At 38.2% G+C, this 16,408-nt stretch overlaps 1 protein-coding gene across 2 annotated transcripts in view; it reads right to left on the bottom strand.

The window, feature by feature from the left end:
- Positions 1-218: 218 nt before the first annotated feature.
- Positions 219-16,408, bottom strand: part of LOC150098645 (uncharacterized) — a 32,115-nt gene continuing 15,925 nt past the window's right edge. For both annotated transcript variants that reach the window (XM_090405073.1, XM_090405074.1), the window contains exon 2: positions 219-3,389. In XM_090405073.1, coding sequence (XP_090261199.1) covers positions 1,649-2,983 — 1,335 coding nt within the window. In that variant the 5' untranslated portion in view covers positions 2,984-3,389 and the 3' untranslated portion in view covers positions 219-1,648. The remainder of the gene's footprint in view (positions 3,390-16,408) is intronic.

The raw sequence follows: 16,408 nt of genomic DNA, 5'->3' as shown, positions 1-16,408 counted from the left end.
CAGACAATCACAAACATCCATGCCCAAGGCAGGATACGAACATGCAGCCTTTTGGCTGGAGAGCAGATGTGCTAACCACTCGGTTAACCAGGCCAACTATACTATAAAAGAACATTAAATAAAGAACATAAAAGAACAAATTTCAAAACCATAAAAAGTCAACTATAGTCAAAAATAGTTTGACTGTAATCAAAATTATAAAATAATAACTAAAAAAATACAATATGCATAACTATTTATTTGTATATGATTTGCATTTCAAAACAATTCTACAATTGTGCAAATACACTTAATGCTAAACATCTTGCTTAAGATGAGATTTCTAGATTGATGCTAGCAGATTGATCAGGAAAACAGAAAAACTGGTTGTTCGTGAATATTTAAACTTATATCAATTACAAATCCAGATTTATAATTGACACAGTGATCTATCAATTATCCAACATTCAAATAACTGAACCTTCAATTAACCTCCTCCTGAAATGGTTTAGTGTGTCAACCACATTCTGTCATAGCACTATGTAACTGTACCTTCATTTAACTGACCCATCCAACCAATTTTTCACAGTCAGATAATTAAGGGATTACTGCATTTGTTACAATTAAAATACAATGAAATGCAAATGAAACTAGAAATAAATGTTCACTAGAAAGATACTACCCTAAAATGGAAAGCAGATGATATCATCAAATCTAGCTTCCAACTAAAGGAGGATGGATAATATTTTATCACAATTTATAACATACCACCAATGCCACTGACTTAAAATAACAGTTCAAAGGCTTGTGGCTCTTCTTGGTGAAATGAGGTAATTGTTAAACTATCTTCTTCTTGCAACAGATGTAGTAACAAATTGCACAATAATACTTTAACTATTATTAGCAGTAAGTTTGTTTATGTTGTCACATAATCTGGCTGGGAGCGACAGAAAAAATACTTTGCTATTGTTCAGTGTGCAATAATCACTTAATAATTCAATGCATCCAACTACAATTTATACATATTTAAGTGTTCATTAATTCCATTTGAAGGAAGGCACTTTTCTGTAGTGAATATTTTAAAGGCTTTTAACAATCTCTGCAAGTGCTAAATAATTTTTTTTTCTTTAGTTCCTAAAAATAAAACTGTCATTTTTCTTTAGCAATCTATCATTTAAAAAAAATTTTTTAGCAGTAACTGTGGCAAACAAGGTGACATATAAAACCTATACATTTTGCAAATAAAAATATCACTTATCTTTCAAACCCTCAAATCTCAAAATCGGTGGTGTCTAAATAACATAGCTCATGTTAGGTGAGATAATATTTTATCAGAACATCATCACGTGTATATATATAAACATATACAGGTTCTCATTAATGTGAAATATTTGAACCTTATGATTTCTCATTTCTATAAACAGTTTTTCATGGCCAAAAACTTCACTGTGAAGCTGCTCTTTCCGCAAAATTTGATTTATTTTTGTTAGAAGATTGTTCGTTATAATACTCTCCTGAAAATATTTAATTCAAGTTAAAAATGCTAACAATAGGCAAATAAACATTTTAAATATTTAAGTAGACTCTTTACAAGAAAATACGATGAAAATTAGAGCACATTGCTTCTCAGAAGTGTGTATCTTTCTGAATGAAACTATCTCTCCATATTTCAGCCAGAAAGTTGGGGACCTTTTGCATGTACTCTCTTATGGGAATTAAGATTATCAGTTCGTGAAAATGGTTTTCCACATATATCACAAACAAAAGGTTTCTCATTAGTGTGAATTCTTTTATGCCTTGTAAGTTTTGTTGAACATGCAAATGCTCTGCCACATGTTTCACACGCATAAGGTTTTTCGTTTGTATGTTTGCTTCTATGTGCAGTAAGATATTCTCTTCGTGAAAACGATTCCCCACAGGTTTCACACATAAAAGACTTCTCATTGGTGTGAATTTTATTGTGTCGGACAAGATTTCTTGGTGAAGAAAATGTTTTGTCACATATTTCACATTTAATGAACGTACTCTCATTGAGGTGCACTTTTTTGTGTATAGTAAGATTTATTCTGGTAAATGATTCACCACATGTTTTGCATTCAAACAGTTTCTCATTATTGTGAATAACTTTATGTCTCGTAAGTTTTCTTGAACATGAAAAGGCTTTACCACAAGTTTCACACATAAATGGTTTCTCCTTACTGTGAATTCTTCTGTGTCTGTTTAGTTTTTTAGAACACGAGAAAGCTTTACTGCAAATTTCACATTTATAAGGTCTCTCATTACTGTGAATTCTTCTGTGTTCGGTAAGATACTCTGTTCTTGAAAACGACTTTCCACACACTTCACACATAAAAGGTTTTTCATTAGTGTGAACAATATTGTGCCTACTAAGATTTCTAGAGGATGAAAATGTTTTGCCACATACTTCACATATAAAACTTTTTACACCAGTAAACTTGCGTCTACTATTATTTTTTAATTCAGATAATGTTTTATCGCATGTGGGACCTTTCTCATCGCTGTGCACTTTCCTGTGTGTAGCCAGATATTCTGTCCGTGCAAATGCCTTACCACATGTTTCACATTTAAAAGGTTTCTCATTAGTATGGCTTCTTTTATGTCTTGAAAGATTTCTTGAGCACACAAATGTTTTGCCACATGTTTCACATATGAAGGGCTTTTCACTGGCATGAACAGTTCTATGCCTTCTCAGGTTTCTTGCACAAGACAATCTTTTGCCACATATCTCACACATGTATATCTTTTCAGCTCTTTTGTGGGTAATAAGAGTTTCCAACTCTGTAAGTGAGTTCCAACACATATGACATTCTTCATCACTATGCACTACTCTCCCATGCATGGAGTTTTCTATTGGTGAAAATATCTTGCCACATGTTGTACAAGAATAAGGATTTTCATCCAAGTGTATTTCTGGATAAGCTATTTTAAGATCACATGATTCTGAAAATATTTTATCATAGGAATAACCCACATCTTCTTCCATTATCTGACTTTCTTAATGCTCCCTGCTTCAAGTTTCTTAGAATAATTTTTTTTTCAAATTAAAGTATTCAGATTAACTCCCCTAAAAAAATAAACTTTTTTTTTTTTTTTTTTTGCTGATAGTCAAAAGCGATGTAATTTTCAGTGAGATTATTAGATTTCCTTTGTTTTGAAATAACGTAACACCTCTACACACTTCTTTAGTCCCAAAGTCTACTGAAACAAACCTAAATCTTCATTTTTATAATAGTTGTAATATTGTTTTGCATTGTATATTACAGAGAATAATTTCAAAACTTTTTTTTTTTCTTAATGAAGTCATCAACTCATGGTGTTATTACTACAAGCAGATATTTTTGGTTTCTTTAAGATTACATCCTGTTGGTCTAGCTATAATCCATCATTATCTGGAGAGAGAGAGGAAAAAAAAAAAAAAAAGAAAGATGTTAGCATAAATAAAGCACTTAAATATGTTCATACATAAAAAAAAATTTTTTTTTATGTAACTTCCACAAATAAGGTTGTAAGTCTATAGTTCATTGGCACCAGGAGATTTTTAAAAATTGTATTTTATATGAGTTATTTTCTTTTATATAACATACATTTTATATTATATTTTATTTTATTTTATATACATAATCTAGACACCCTGCTCTAGAGACTAGACTTTTTCAAGCCATTTCAGGCTTCCAATATGTGGGGCAGTAGTCTCAAATTGGGGTGATAAAATTCATATCTCACATAAAAATGGAATGAAGTGGCATATATATATATATATACTCATTATTAATGTACAGTATTCACAAAGTTAAAGGGACATTTTTCTGTAGTGACATACAATTTAAAAATCATATTACAGTTGGAATAGTTGTTTTTTAGGATTCTACTCACAAAAAGGGTGACATATGAGAACACATACAATGTACAGACAAAAAAAAATATTGTTGGTGGTGACAGGCAGGAGTAGTAGTAGTAGTGTAGTTGGAGAATTGAGTAGTAGGATAGATGTGAGATGTGTAGCAGAGTAGAGTACAGTAGAGTGTCCTCCTGCGATGAGTCCCTGGACTGTTTTCAAGTGTCATGTAGTAATAATAATATGTTTTAGACAAAGGAATTTTTTTTTTTTTTTTTAACATGAATCCTACTCATGATACAGGTACTCAGGTACCTGCATCATGAGTACACAGGTACTCACTTCCTCTGCGCTAGAGAACAAACATGGAAATTATTTTTCAAGCCATCTCAGACATCCAATAAGTGAGGTAGTCATATCATACCAGACAATGAAAATAGTCTACAAGCTCATTGCTACAGAAGGATTTGGCTTTACACCTGTGGTTGCAGAACAGCATGGCTGGTTGCCAAGCAGAGAGAGAGAGAGATATACATATATAGCAATACATTTTGCATAGGCTTTTGATAAACTGTTATAGTGAGTAACAGTTTATTCATTGGCAAAGGATCAGGTTAGATAACATATTAATGAAATCGATAGAAGATAGGCTTTCTGATGGTATCAGTAAACTATATCCAGGAGAGCAGAGTCCTGGAAGAGGAAAGACATTAGTGGTGTAAAGCAGTCTGTTTTGGGACTGTTACTTTTAAATTGTCACTATTTAACTGGGTTTGAGAATGCTGGATCTAGTAATAACATCAAAAGGTGCTATTGCCAGATCCAAAGTTAGCTACTGATCAGAGAAAGTGACTATGCAGTCTTGTCTGGGAGGTTGTTGAACATGTAGATTTCCTAGTGAAAGGGTACATGTGAAACTTCCAAGCTGCCTCCTAAGTTGCCATAATTACCAACTTTATATTTCCACATATACCCAAGTAGGAGTTTAAAGGATGAGTGGCAATATAAAGCAGGAGCTGGGAAAAAACTGTGGCAAGAATATAAAGAAATATGTGAACAGCATGCTCATGAGTAATACAAAGCACCCAATGCAGGACGAATTAGCAATATTGTTAAGAGGACTGAATCACATTATGAAAGAAAATTAGCAGGCCAAAGGAAATCCTAAAGTTTTTTCCACTGGATAGTGAAAGAGGAAAAATGATTACAGAAGGATAACTTTGATCAGTGCTAATTGTAGGAAATATTAATAGTATGGAACATGGCAGACACCACAGCTTTGTAAAAGGTAGGTCCTGCTATAATAATTTACTCACATTTAATAATAGTGACAGTTGAATTGGATAAAAGAAATGACTACACCATAATACCACTGTATTTTCCAAAGGCATTTGACAGAAAACACGTGTAGACCTATTACATAAGTAGGAGCAAATGGAAATAGATATGATGCTGGTGGTATGGCTAAAGGATTTCCTTATGGAAAGTATCTGGTTATGGTTCAGAGTGCCATGTGATTATTATTATGTAATAGGTCTATATGTGTTTTCTGTCAAATGCATTTGAGAGAAATGGATTTCCTGTGATGAGTCTTTTGATTCCATTATTATACGGGTATCTCCATGGAATCAGAAGACTCATCACAGGAAATCCATTATTCACACAGTACCTATCATACCTCTCCTTAAACTCATTCACTGATGAAGCACTCACAACCACCTCTAGCAACCCATTCGCCACCTCCCAAGCAAAAAACCAGTCCTAACACCTTTGTTAACCACACGTTTTACACCACTTCCACTGGTGATCCCTTGTTCTTTCTCTTCTTTCCAGGTATTGAAAACTTTTTTCAGTACCTGGAGTCCAGAAGTCCAGATCTATGTGTAGTCTATATGTGGCCTAATATAGGGAAACAATAACCTCTATTTCTGCTTGTTAATGTGTTCTTCAACAACCATGTAATCTGATGTGCTGTTCTGATTACCTTTGCAATATGTCCTCTAAACTTCAACTCCCTGAGTTCACAATTACATCCAAGTCCCTGACCTCAGTTTCCTGCAATTCAGTTCCATTAATATAGTACACACCATCTGCTCTCTTCCCAAAGTGCATCATCACCTTATGACCACATTAAACTAGCAGCCATATAGTTGATTTAAATCTACCTGGAGGATCTCTGCATCACCTTCATTTATCATCGCTCTTCCCAGTTTAGCATCATCATCAGCAAACAACTGAATATTTTCTGTCAAATCATTTCCTACATCATTGATATACAAATTAAACAACAGAGGACTAAGTACCGAGTCCTGTGGTGTATACCACTGCTTACTTGCATTCTCATGGATTCAACTACTCCACAAACCATTCTCTGATATCATCAGCTACCCTCTGATCCACATCACCAGATTCATATCCATCATTATTTGCTCTGATTTATGCAATAGAGTTCTATGTGGAATCCTGTCAAATGCTTTTGCAAATCCAGCAATATCACTTAGTAGCCATTTCTCATATCCAACTCCATTGTCGCTTTATTCTAAAAAGTAAGAAAATTACTAAAGCAAAACCTATCCTTCACAAAATCATGTTGTCTCTTACAGAGTATCATATTCCTATCCAACCAGTCCTGAATTCTGTCTTTCACCAATTTCTCCAATACCTTATCCATCAATCCATAAAGGAGGCTCCAAGACAGAAGACAAATTATAGGCGCCTTCCCAGTACTGAGGCTTAAATTAAATTAAACAGCTTGGTCAAAGGAGCTGATAATTCTCTTGCACATTCTCATAACACACAGGCTGACATGCCATCTAATCCCATGGCTGTGTTCATACTGAGGTTCTGCAAATATTATTAATAACATCTGACTCCATGGAGATAAAGAACTCATCACAGGAGGTCCATACTCTCTCATGCAAAAAGATCATCAAACCATGCCTTAAACCCATTCACAGTTTCTGCACTCACCATACTCTCAGGCAATGCATTCCACTCACCAATCACTTTCCATGCAAAGAACCTGCTTCTTGTTCCCCAGGGATGGCTTTCCTTCAACTTACATTCCCTCAGTCTCTCCTTATATCTGACATGCCATAGATCTTATACTAACTTAGTGAACCTTCTCTGGACCCTCTCAATATATTATATCCTCATCCCCTTGAAAACTAGGTGACCAAATCTATGTACAGTAGTCTATATGTGGCCTGATCAAAAGTGTTACCCCTAAACTTCATATCTTTGTCTGCCATCACTCCCAGATCTCTCCTTTCTTCCCTCCTTCAAAACCTTGCCTACCAAATTTCAGGAACTTGCACTTTGCAACATAATACTAATATTGCTAAACTAAACATATTGTTAGTGTTGCAAAGGCTGCACATCATAGTGCTGCTATGATAAGAAGTACTCTAACATGTAGGGATAAGGAAGTGGTTGTGCCACTGTCTAAAGCACTGGTCAGACCACACTTGGACTATTGTGCTCAGATCTGGTCACCTGGTTTTCAGTGTGACATGGAGAAGGTCCAGAAGTGAGTGACTAAGACAATATCAAGACTTTGGACTGCTGGCTACTAAAAGAGGTTGAAGAAATGTGGATTGCAGAGTTTGGTGGATATGAGGAAAAGAGGTGATGATAGAGACATTTAAAGTTAGTGAGAGGATTTTATTGGATTAATCTAGATGAGATTATAAAAAGAGTAGAAGGTGAGAAGGAAAAAACCAGAGGTCATCCCTGGAAGTTATGCAAGAGTGTGGTGAAGAGGGGTGTGAGGAGTAGATTTTTTACATGGGGAATTGTCAGTGAATGGAACATATTACCAGAATGTGCTGTTAATGCAAGGAGTGTTAAGGAATTTATGATAAATATATTGTCAGTTGAATGAACCTCCATGGAGTTGGGAGACTCATCTGCCAACTCCATGGAGGGTGCAATAATAATAATAATAGCTCCACTAACATAATCTGAGATTCTCCTGGAAGGAGAATCTCAGATTATGTTAGTGGAGCTATTATGTTAGTAGAACACACCATCTGTTCTACTTCTCATAGTGCTTCCCAATTTTGCATCATCAGCAAACAATTGCACTTCTCCAGATAAGTTAGTCCCAACAGCACAAATTAAACAACAGCAGTACCAAAACAGATCCCTGTGGCACTCTGCTAGTGGCCTTCTTTTGGGATACCACTTATTCATATATATAACTTGCTGATATCCGATAGTCAATCAGCTATCCAACTCACTAGTCAGTTACCTAATTTGTTTCAATTTAGCTACCAACTTGTCATGTGGCAGTCTATCAAAGACTGAAAAATCCAAGTGTGCCACTGTATATGCATCTCCTTTATCAAGTGAATTTGTTACCTTGTTGTAAAGATTCATAAAACATGACACCCCCCCCCCCTCAATAACAAAGCCATGCTGATCATCATAAAGAATACTGCTAATATCAACCCATTTCTTATTCTTTAGAGACACTTGTGTCATTATGATTAAGAATTATAGACACGTAAACACAAGATTATTTTAATATTTACCAAATATTTCATTCTGAAAATAACAGACTATCTTCAGTGGCTACATAGGAACAGTTTTTAAGAGTATTCCACCTCGTTAAAAACTATTCCTATGTAGCCACTGAAGATAGTCTGTTATTTTCAGACTGAAATATTTGGCAAATATTAAAATAATCTTGTGTTTACGTGTCTATAATTCTTAACCCATTTCTTAATTGTAGTCCTGACGAACTTTGCTAATGGTTTGACAACTCCAGACACACAGATTAGCATATTATTTTAACCACAGTCTTATCCCTGCCTTTGTGAAGTTGAATAATTTTATCCTCCTTTGATTTCTTTGGGGCTTGCCCTATTGCAAGATGCATGTTAAACAGGTTTGCCAAAGGTGTCATTAATTTCCTAGAGCATTCTTTCAAGACACATGATGATATACTGTCAAGTCCTACTACCTTATTAACATCAAGTTAACTTAATTCCTAATATACCTCCTGCTCATTCACCATCCCTCCTCTGCCATATCCTCTACACTCCAACTTCTTATGATATTACTTTCATAAAGATAAAATACACTGATAAACTGCTTGTTGAATAATTCAACTATATGTGATTCAGGCATGATATGAGAAGTAAGTGAGCAAAAGACTTGGTGGTTGTAATAGGGACAAATGACCGACTGGGAACAAATCAACAAATCAGAAAATGAATCTGATCAAGTGGGAAGCGATGTGGACAAATGGGAGAGTAAGACAGGATAGATTGAAGAAGTAGTAATGAATGAAGAAGCGAGTGGCATGAGTATAGAGAATGAGAGAACAGGTGTGCAAGACAGACAGGGAAATAGAGAGGTTCAGGGTGGATAGGGGAACATAGCATGAGAAAGGCTGATGGTCCAAGAGGATGTGAATGCATGTGTAGACAAAAAGGGAAGGGGATGACTTGGGATCAAAGGAAAATAGTTGGATTTGAAGAAGGTTCTAAGATGAATAAGGAGAAAAAAGAAATGGCTCAAGTTAAGCATGTAAAAGTCACATCAAATAAGTGGTATCAGTAGAACTAGCTGTAGATTCAGGAATGAGCAGCTATGTTTGTATATAAATGCTAGAAGTGTAGGAAACAAGGCAAAGGATGATCAGCACTCCATTGCAAGTGCACCCTTGCCCGCTAATGAATTACGTGACCTAATTGCATCAACAGTACATGAGTCGATTGAGGCCAAAAACAGTTATTTTGAACACTGTTATTTTGAACTTTCTGATGGAAAATGGTAAATCATCAAAAGAAGACATCAGCAAATTAGCAGGAGAATGCAATTTCGATCTCAGAAATATCGTTAGATGCCACTGTTTCAGACTCATAAATAAAAGAAAGGACGGAATGAACTTTCCATGTCTTGTGAAAGTGATATGTGACACACCAACAAGCACATTCAAATTAATAACAGTGATAAATAACAAGTTAAAGGACACTTGCTTCCAATCGCTCATTCATGCTCGACCTCACTTAAGATTTACCCAAAGGGAACAAGGAAATGCGCAAGACTCTTGTGGTCATAATATATGTCTCACAGAACCTTGTACATCCACTTCACTAACATCTGTAGCCTCAACTCCAACCTTAATAGTGTCCACTACCATCTTCAGTCCACCAAATCCCACCCGCTCTTTTTAGTAGAAACTCAAATCTCACCTCCCCCAAACACTATCCATCTCAACTCCTTTCGACCCAAGGGTGGAAAGAAGTTTTATCTGCACATATATCCCCCTCTGACATACCTTGGCAGAGAGCACCTAGCCCGGAATCACCCAACTTTGATTGGTTGAAAATATCCCTTCCCCACTCAGTCAAATTCATTTGCCTCCTGATGCCACCAGCTCTCAGAGCTCTTTAATTTCCTCTCCTTAAAAAGTGATTTTCTCTACTCTAACTCTCCTAACAGTAAAATCATCCTCCTAGGAGATTTTAATATCCATAATGCCAACTGGTGTTCCTTCTCCAGTTGTACAGATCTTGCAGGCAGAGATACTGAAACATTTGTCATCACTAATGACCTTATACAAATTGTTCACATGCCAACCAGAATACCAGATAACCCAAACCACTCCCCAAATACCCTAGATTTCTTCCTTACCAATGACCCAAATATGCAGTGAATGTAGTGAGCCGCATGAATAATTCTGACGACACTAGTGCTCATCTCCTCTCCCATGTAACAATACTTACACAGTCACACCCACACAAGAGGAGATACTGAGATAGGTGTGTTGGTAGCTTGCTCTGCCTTTGCAATGAGTTTCCCTGGTGTTGTACCACCTTACCCCAGTCCTGAAGATACTTTCAGGCGCAAACTTTGTTTGTTCACACTTGGATAAAGGATTAAACTAAATTTACCACACAAGAGCAGTTTGGCATTATAACAATGCCAAGCGAGACAGCCTCCGTGACTTCTATACTTCATTCCCATGGTTGGACTATTGTTACTGGTCTTCCAATCCAAATATATACACGAACGTATCACCAAAATAATCCACACTGGCATGGAAACATACATCCCCACATTTCTCTGAACTGCCATCCCCCTAACTAAACCCTGGTTCTCCAAAAGATGTGCCAAGACTGTACAAATGAAAAATCAAATTTATTGCCAAAATTGTGAGGACAACACAATGAATTCTTGGAATGATGTAGAGGACACTGACTTGTAGAAGTAAGAGATTCTTGTTTCATTGTATAAGGCTCTGATTAGGCCACACATGGACTACTGTACACAGATTTGGTCACCTGGTTTTCAAAAGGATGAAGATGTTGGAAAGGGTTCAGAGGTGACTGACTAATGTAGTGTCTGATCTCTGGAATGTCGAATATGAGGAAAAGTTGAGAGGATGCAATTTACAGTCTAGTGGATAGGAGGAATAGCGTGATACGATAGACACCTACAGCATAAGAAGGGCATAATGTACTGTCATTCTTCCAATTGTGTGATGGTAAGTAAGGGGTTGTTATAGGATCAATGTTGAAAAGGTTTTACAGAAAATGGTGAGAGATCAGGGGAGAACCAGAGGTCATCCCTGGAAGCTGCATAAGGAGGGTGTGAGAAGCAGGTTTTTTGCATGCAGAGTTGTGAATGATTGGAAGCCTTGCCTGAGATGGTGTTGTCTGCAGAGAATTTGAGTGTGTTTAACTCTCATTAGCAGAATAACTCCCCCCCCCCACACACACACTCTCTTTTTGCTCTTCCTATTCTCATGAAAAACATCATATCCTTCCATTTCTATTCCCATCAAGATATTATTCTCATCCAACCATATTTCCCTTATTCCAACTATTTTTGGGCAATTAAACCCAATCAACACAACAATTTCATCTCCCTTATTATTTTTGATACTCTTGGCATCCATAAATAAGCATAACAATTCATTTCTTGGTCTCTAACCATTCCACCATGCCTACTCCCCATCTGTGACTTCTTTACGCTTACTGCAGTCTGCTCACACATACCTTTTGTCAAATATACCTCCCCAGACTCAACTACCCTCCCCATATATTCCAGGCCATTCCATTCATGCATTATTCCCCCCCCCCCCCCATACATGCATTATTCATTACTGCTTTCAGAATCCACTCTCCTTACACTGTCAACCCTGGCCCACCTCATTTCCTTTTTCAACTCGCATTCCTGTTCTCACATTGGTCTCACTAAGTCCATTCTCCAGCTCATTTACATCATCTCTTCCACTGATACCTTGTTTGCATCACTGATTACACTTCCTCCCCAGACTCAACTACCCTCCCCATGTATTTCAGGACATTCCATTCATGCATTATTCATTACTGCTTTCAGAATTCACTCTCCTTACACTGTCAACCCTGGCCCACTTCATTTCCTTGTTCAACTCACATTCCTGTTCTCACATTGGTCTCACTAAGTCCATTCTCCAGCTCATTTACATCATCTCTTCCACTGATACCTTGTTTGCATCACTGATTACACTTCTTTCCAGCAGCAACCTTTCCAGTTGACTCACTCTCAAACCATTCAGATGCAGTTAAAGTTCCATTCATCCCTCAAACTCATCCTACACTCCTTTCATTTCACACATTTCTGCTGGCATTCCTTCCCAGATCTTTGCTCTCTGCTGCTGCAGTTAGGAACAGCATCTTTGTTGACATTTTTATTTGTGGCATTGTTGTTAATACTGTTACCATGCTGCTTGTTGTCATATGTCTGTTTTCGTCAGAATCAAACTGTGCTGAAATTTTCAGAGAAACTTAAGAAATGACTATATTGTATTCCAAATTTTTGGCAGTAAAATTCTACAGAGAGAGAGAGAGAGAGAGAAAATAATGCCCTAAAATCTTCCCTTTTCATTTTATTCCTACCGGACTGAATTTTTCAGATAATGCACACAACATTATGAACAACTGTATTCCAAATTTAGTTGAACATACTTGAATGATATGATTTGGAAATGGTTTTATGGAAGAAAATTGTGTAAGAGTGTGGTTAACATGGATGTTGGGACTAGATTTTTTGCTTGGAGGTTGGTGAATGAGTGGAATGCATTACCAGAAATGGTTATTATTATTATTATATAACAACAAAGTTAAGATACCATTAACACTAACATACACATCACAAATCACTGGCATCCAATGCCTACATCCCATACATAAACAGTAGCAACAGCATAAATAGTGAAGGCCCCACTCTCTTTCATAAAAGCTAACCTAAGCTTCATAGTAGGTGGGATTAACTTGCCTCACTCATTCTACAAGTAATCATTATAAACAAATGCAGAAATTTGTTTGTATAATCACTCTTTCTCAAACTTTGAAAAAAAATAAAAAATAAAAAATATACAAAAAATTCTGTATAATCTTCATTGTTAATATTAGAATAACGTGTTGTAAATACATAATATAAAGGCAAAAAAGTATTATTAAAAATTTTAATTAAAATCCAATGTAGAAATTGCAGCACTTAGTGCTGAACTCTGTAAAATTATAAGGTGCAATGTCACACAAGATGTTTATTGTATGTATAAATATTTTAGCAATCAATAAATTATCATTATTATTAAAAAAAATTACATGACACCTCCAAGGAGTTCCAGGTATCATCGCAGGAGGAAACTTTACTCCACTCTGCTACAAATATTGCACTTCTCCCCTACTACTTAATTCTCTCACCATACACAACTACCACCAATGCCATCTACCACCCACCACCACCAACATACTGTTGGTGGTGGTGATGTGTGTGTGTGATGTTGGCCGATTTGCCTATACATGGGATGAAAAACTCGAGTTTCCAGGAGAAAAATCCCTGTTACTCCCATATGAGATCAGCTAACTCACCTTCAATTGAAAAAGTCCCATATAAAGTATCCTCTCATCACAACAAGATTCGAACTCAGACCTTTTCCAATTGAAGGGCATAATGTACTGTCAATCTTCCAATTGTGTGATGGAGGCATATAAAAAACCCTACTACCTCACAGTATGAGGCCAGATAATTCACCTTCATATTCTGCAGGAGAAGAAAACACTTTTGGACATTTTCCCCAATTTCTTAATTGCTCTTTCTTTAACTGCAATTAATGCTTTGAATTTTGACATGGTGTGTCCTGTTCAGTAAAACTATTCAAAAGGTGGGTGGAACTGATGATGAAATTTGAGTATTTACTCACTAGCTTACTATGACACTTAGCTAAAGAGTCATTGCTGTGACACCTGACAATAAAATCAGCATGTGGTTGTAAGTGCTTTGTCTATGAATGAGTTTAAGGAGAGGCATGATAGGCATTGTGTGAATAATGGCTAGTGTCTCAATATAGAGTCTCCTCTGATGAGTGTTCTGACTCCATGGAGACACCTGTTATAATAATAAATAATAATCATAAAGAAGCACTCCATAATCACTCTTACTTTTCTTCTTTGAGGCTTAATTTTTCAGAGGGCCTTCAGTAATGTGAGGACATTTGTTTCAAAGTTTGGTCAAAATCAGTGTCTGTGGAGGAGATGAAAATAATTTTGGGCATTTTCCCCAATTTCTTAATTGCTCTTTCTTTAACTGCAATTAATGCTTTGAATTTTGACATGGTGTGTCCTGTTGAATAGCTTTACTCAATATTAGCAGATGGACTGATGAAAAAATCTGAGTATTTACTCACTAGCTCACTATGACACTTAGCTTAACAGTCACTGCTATGACTCTTGATAATGAAATCACCAGCTGAATTACAGTACATTATTCATGAGTAGAGAAAGATCAGTGAAAATAGTACTGAAGATCAACTGCATTTCTTTTATGGAAATACAACATAGACAGAGGAGGAGTGGTTGCCAAATTTGGGAAGTTTCATGCAACTGAATTTATTGAGGTTTGGGTATTTTCTTAAAGCTGAGATAGATTCAAGGAATAGTCATCATCATTATCAAATTCTTGACATTTACTCTCAAGGGGTGTACAGGATATGATAGTACTACATGAGAAATTTACATCATTACTAACTTCCCATCTACAATTTTCCTCTAAATCAATCTGTTACCTGTCAAGACTCCAACATTGTCAGATCTTATATTTCAATCTTCTAAGGCACTTTTTACCATATCAATCCACCTATATCTTGGTTTCCTCTGGGCCTTTTTCCTGCCAACCTAGCAGAGAACACCTTTTGCTAATCTTTCCTCTCCCATTCTGTTTAAGTGACCATACCACCTGAGATTAGCTCTGCTAACACATTCCTGGATGCTAACCATGTCAATTTATTTCCTAATAACCTCTTTTTTACTATGATATTGCCATTGATGCGATCTGTTCATTTTGATATCAGGTTTAATACCACTTTCCTTCATAATGTGATCCATATAGATAATGAATAACAGAAGGGATAATGTACATCCTTATCTGACACCAGATTTAACATTAAACCATCTTCCTGTACTTCCTTCAATTCTAACTGCTGATTTACAACTCAAATAAAGACTAAGTATTGCTTGATATAATACCCCCACTGACACAATACAACTGTAGCATTTTGGATAGCTTCTCTCTTGGCACCTTGTTATACGCTTTTTCCAGATCTACAAAACTGGGGGTGGGGGGGGGGGGGGGTGGGGGGGGGGGGGGGTGGGGGGGGGGGGGGGTGGGGGGGGGGGGGGGTGGGGGGGGGGGGGGGTGGGGGGGGGGGGGGGTGGGGGGGGGGGGGGGTGGGGGGGGGGGGGGGTGGGGGGGGGGGGGGGTGGGGGGGGGGGGGGGTGGGGGGGGGGGGGGGTGGGGGGGGGGGGGGGTGGGGGGGGGGGGGGGTGGGGGGGGGGGGGGGTGGGGGGGGGGGGGGGTGGGGGGGGGGGGGGGTGGGGGGGGGGGGGGGTGGGGGGGGGGGGGGGTGGGGGGGGGGGGGGGTGGGGGGGGGGGGGGGTGGGGGGGGGGGGGGGTGGGGGGGGGGGGGGGTGGGGGGGGGGGGGGGTGGGGGGGGGGGGGGGTGGGGGGGGGGGGGGGTGGGGGGGGGGGGGGGTGGGGGGGGGGGGGGGTGGGGGGGGGGGGGGGTGGGGGGGGGGGGGGGTGGGGGGGGGGGGGGGTGGGGGGGGGGGGGGTGTGGAGGATGTGATTTAGCTCAGTGGTTAGGGCATTGTCATTTGAACAGATTAGTTCAGCCCTGTTGTATAGTGTCTTAATAATTCCATATTATTGTGAGGGGTGGGGGAATTGTTGGTGAATGTATCTGCCTGCATGGGTGGGTTTTCTATAAACAGAGAAAACCAAGGTTCCATCAGGCTGGAGGGTGACTAGTGTGTGTGTGTCTAAGAAAGGGAGGCTGTTCTTTTCCTCTTTTTCCAGGGTGAACTTGACTCTGGGGTGTTGGTTGTTTAAGTGTGTTAAGAAGGAGAGGAGTGTGTCAGAGCCATGTGGCCAAATAGTGAACATATCATCAATAGCGAAGCTATATGGTTAGTTTTTGTCGGGCAGAGTTTAAGGCTTTCTCTTCAAAAGTCTCCACAAAGAAGTTGGCCAAGGGTGGGGAGAGTGGTAAACCCATGGCTGTCCCCTCTATTTGTT

The sequence above is a fragment of the Typopeltis vanoorti genome, chromosome 15 (genome assembly GCF_054136105.1).
Source record: "Typopeltis vanoorti isolate ZY-2024b chromosome 15, IOZ_Tvanoo_1.0, whole genome shotgun sequence".
In the NCBI taxonomy this organism is placed as follows: domain Eukaryota; kingdom Metazoa; phylum Arthropoda; class Arachnida; order Uropygi; family Thelyphonidae; genus Typopeltis; species Typopeltis vanoorti.
The sequence above is the reverse complement of the archived record's forward strand: the minus strand, read 5'-3'. Positions and strand labels throughout refer to the sequence as shown.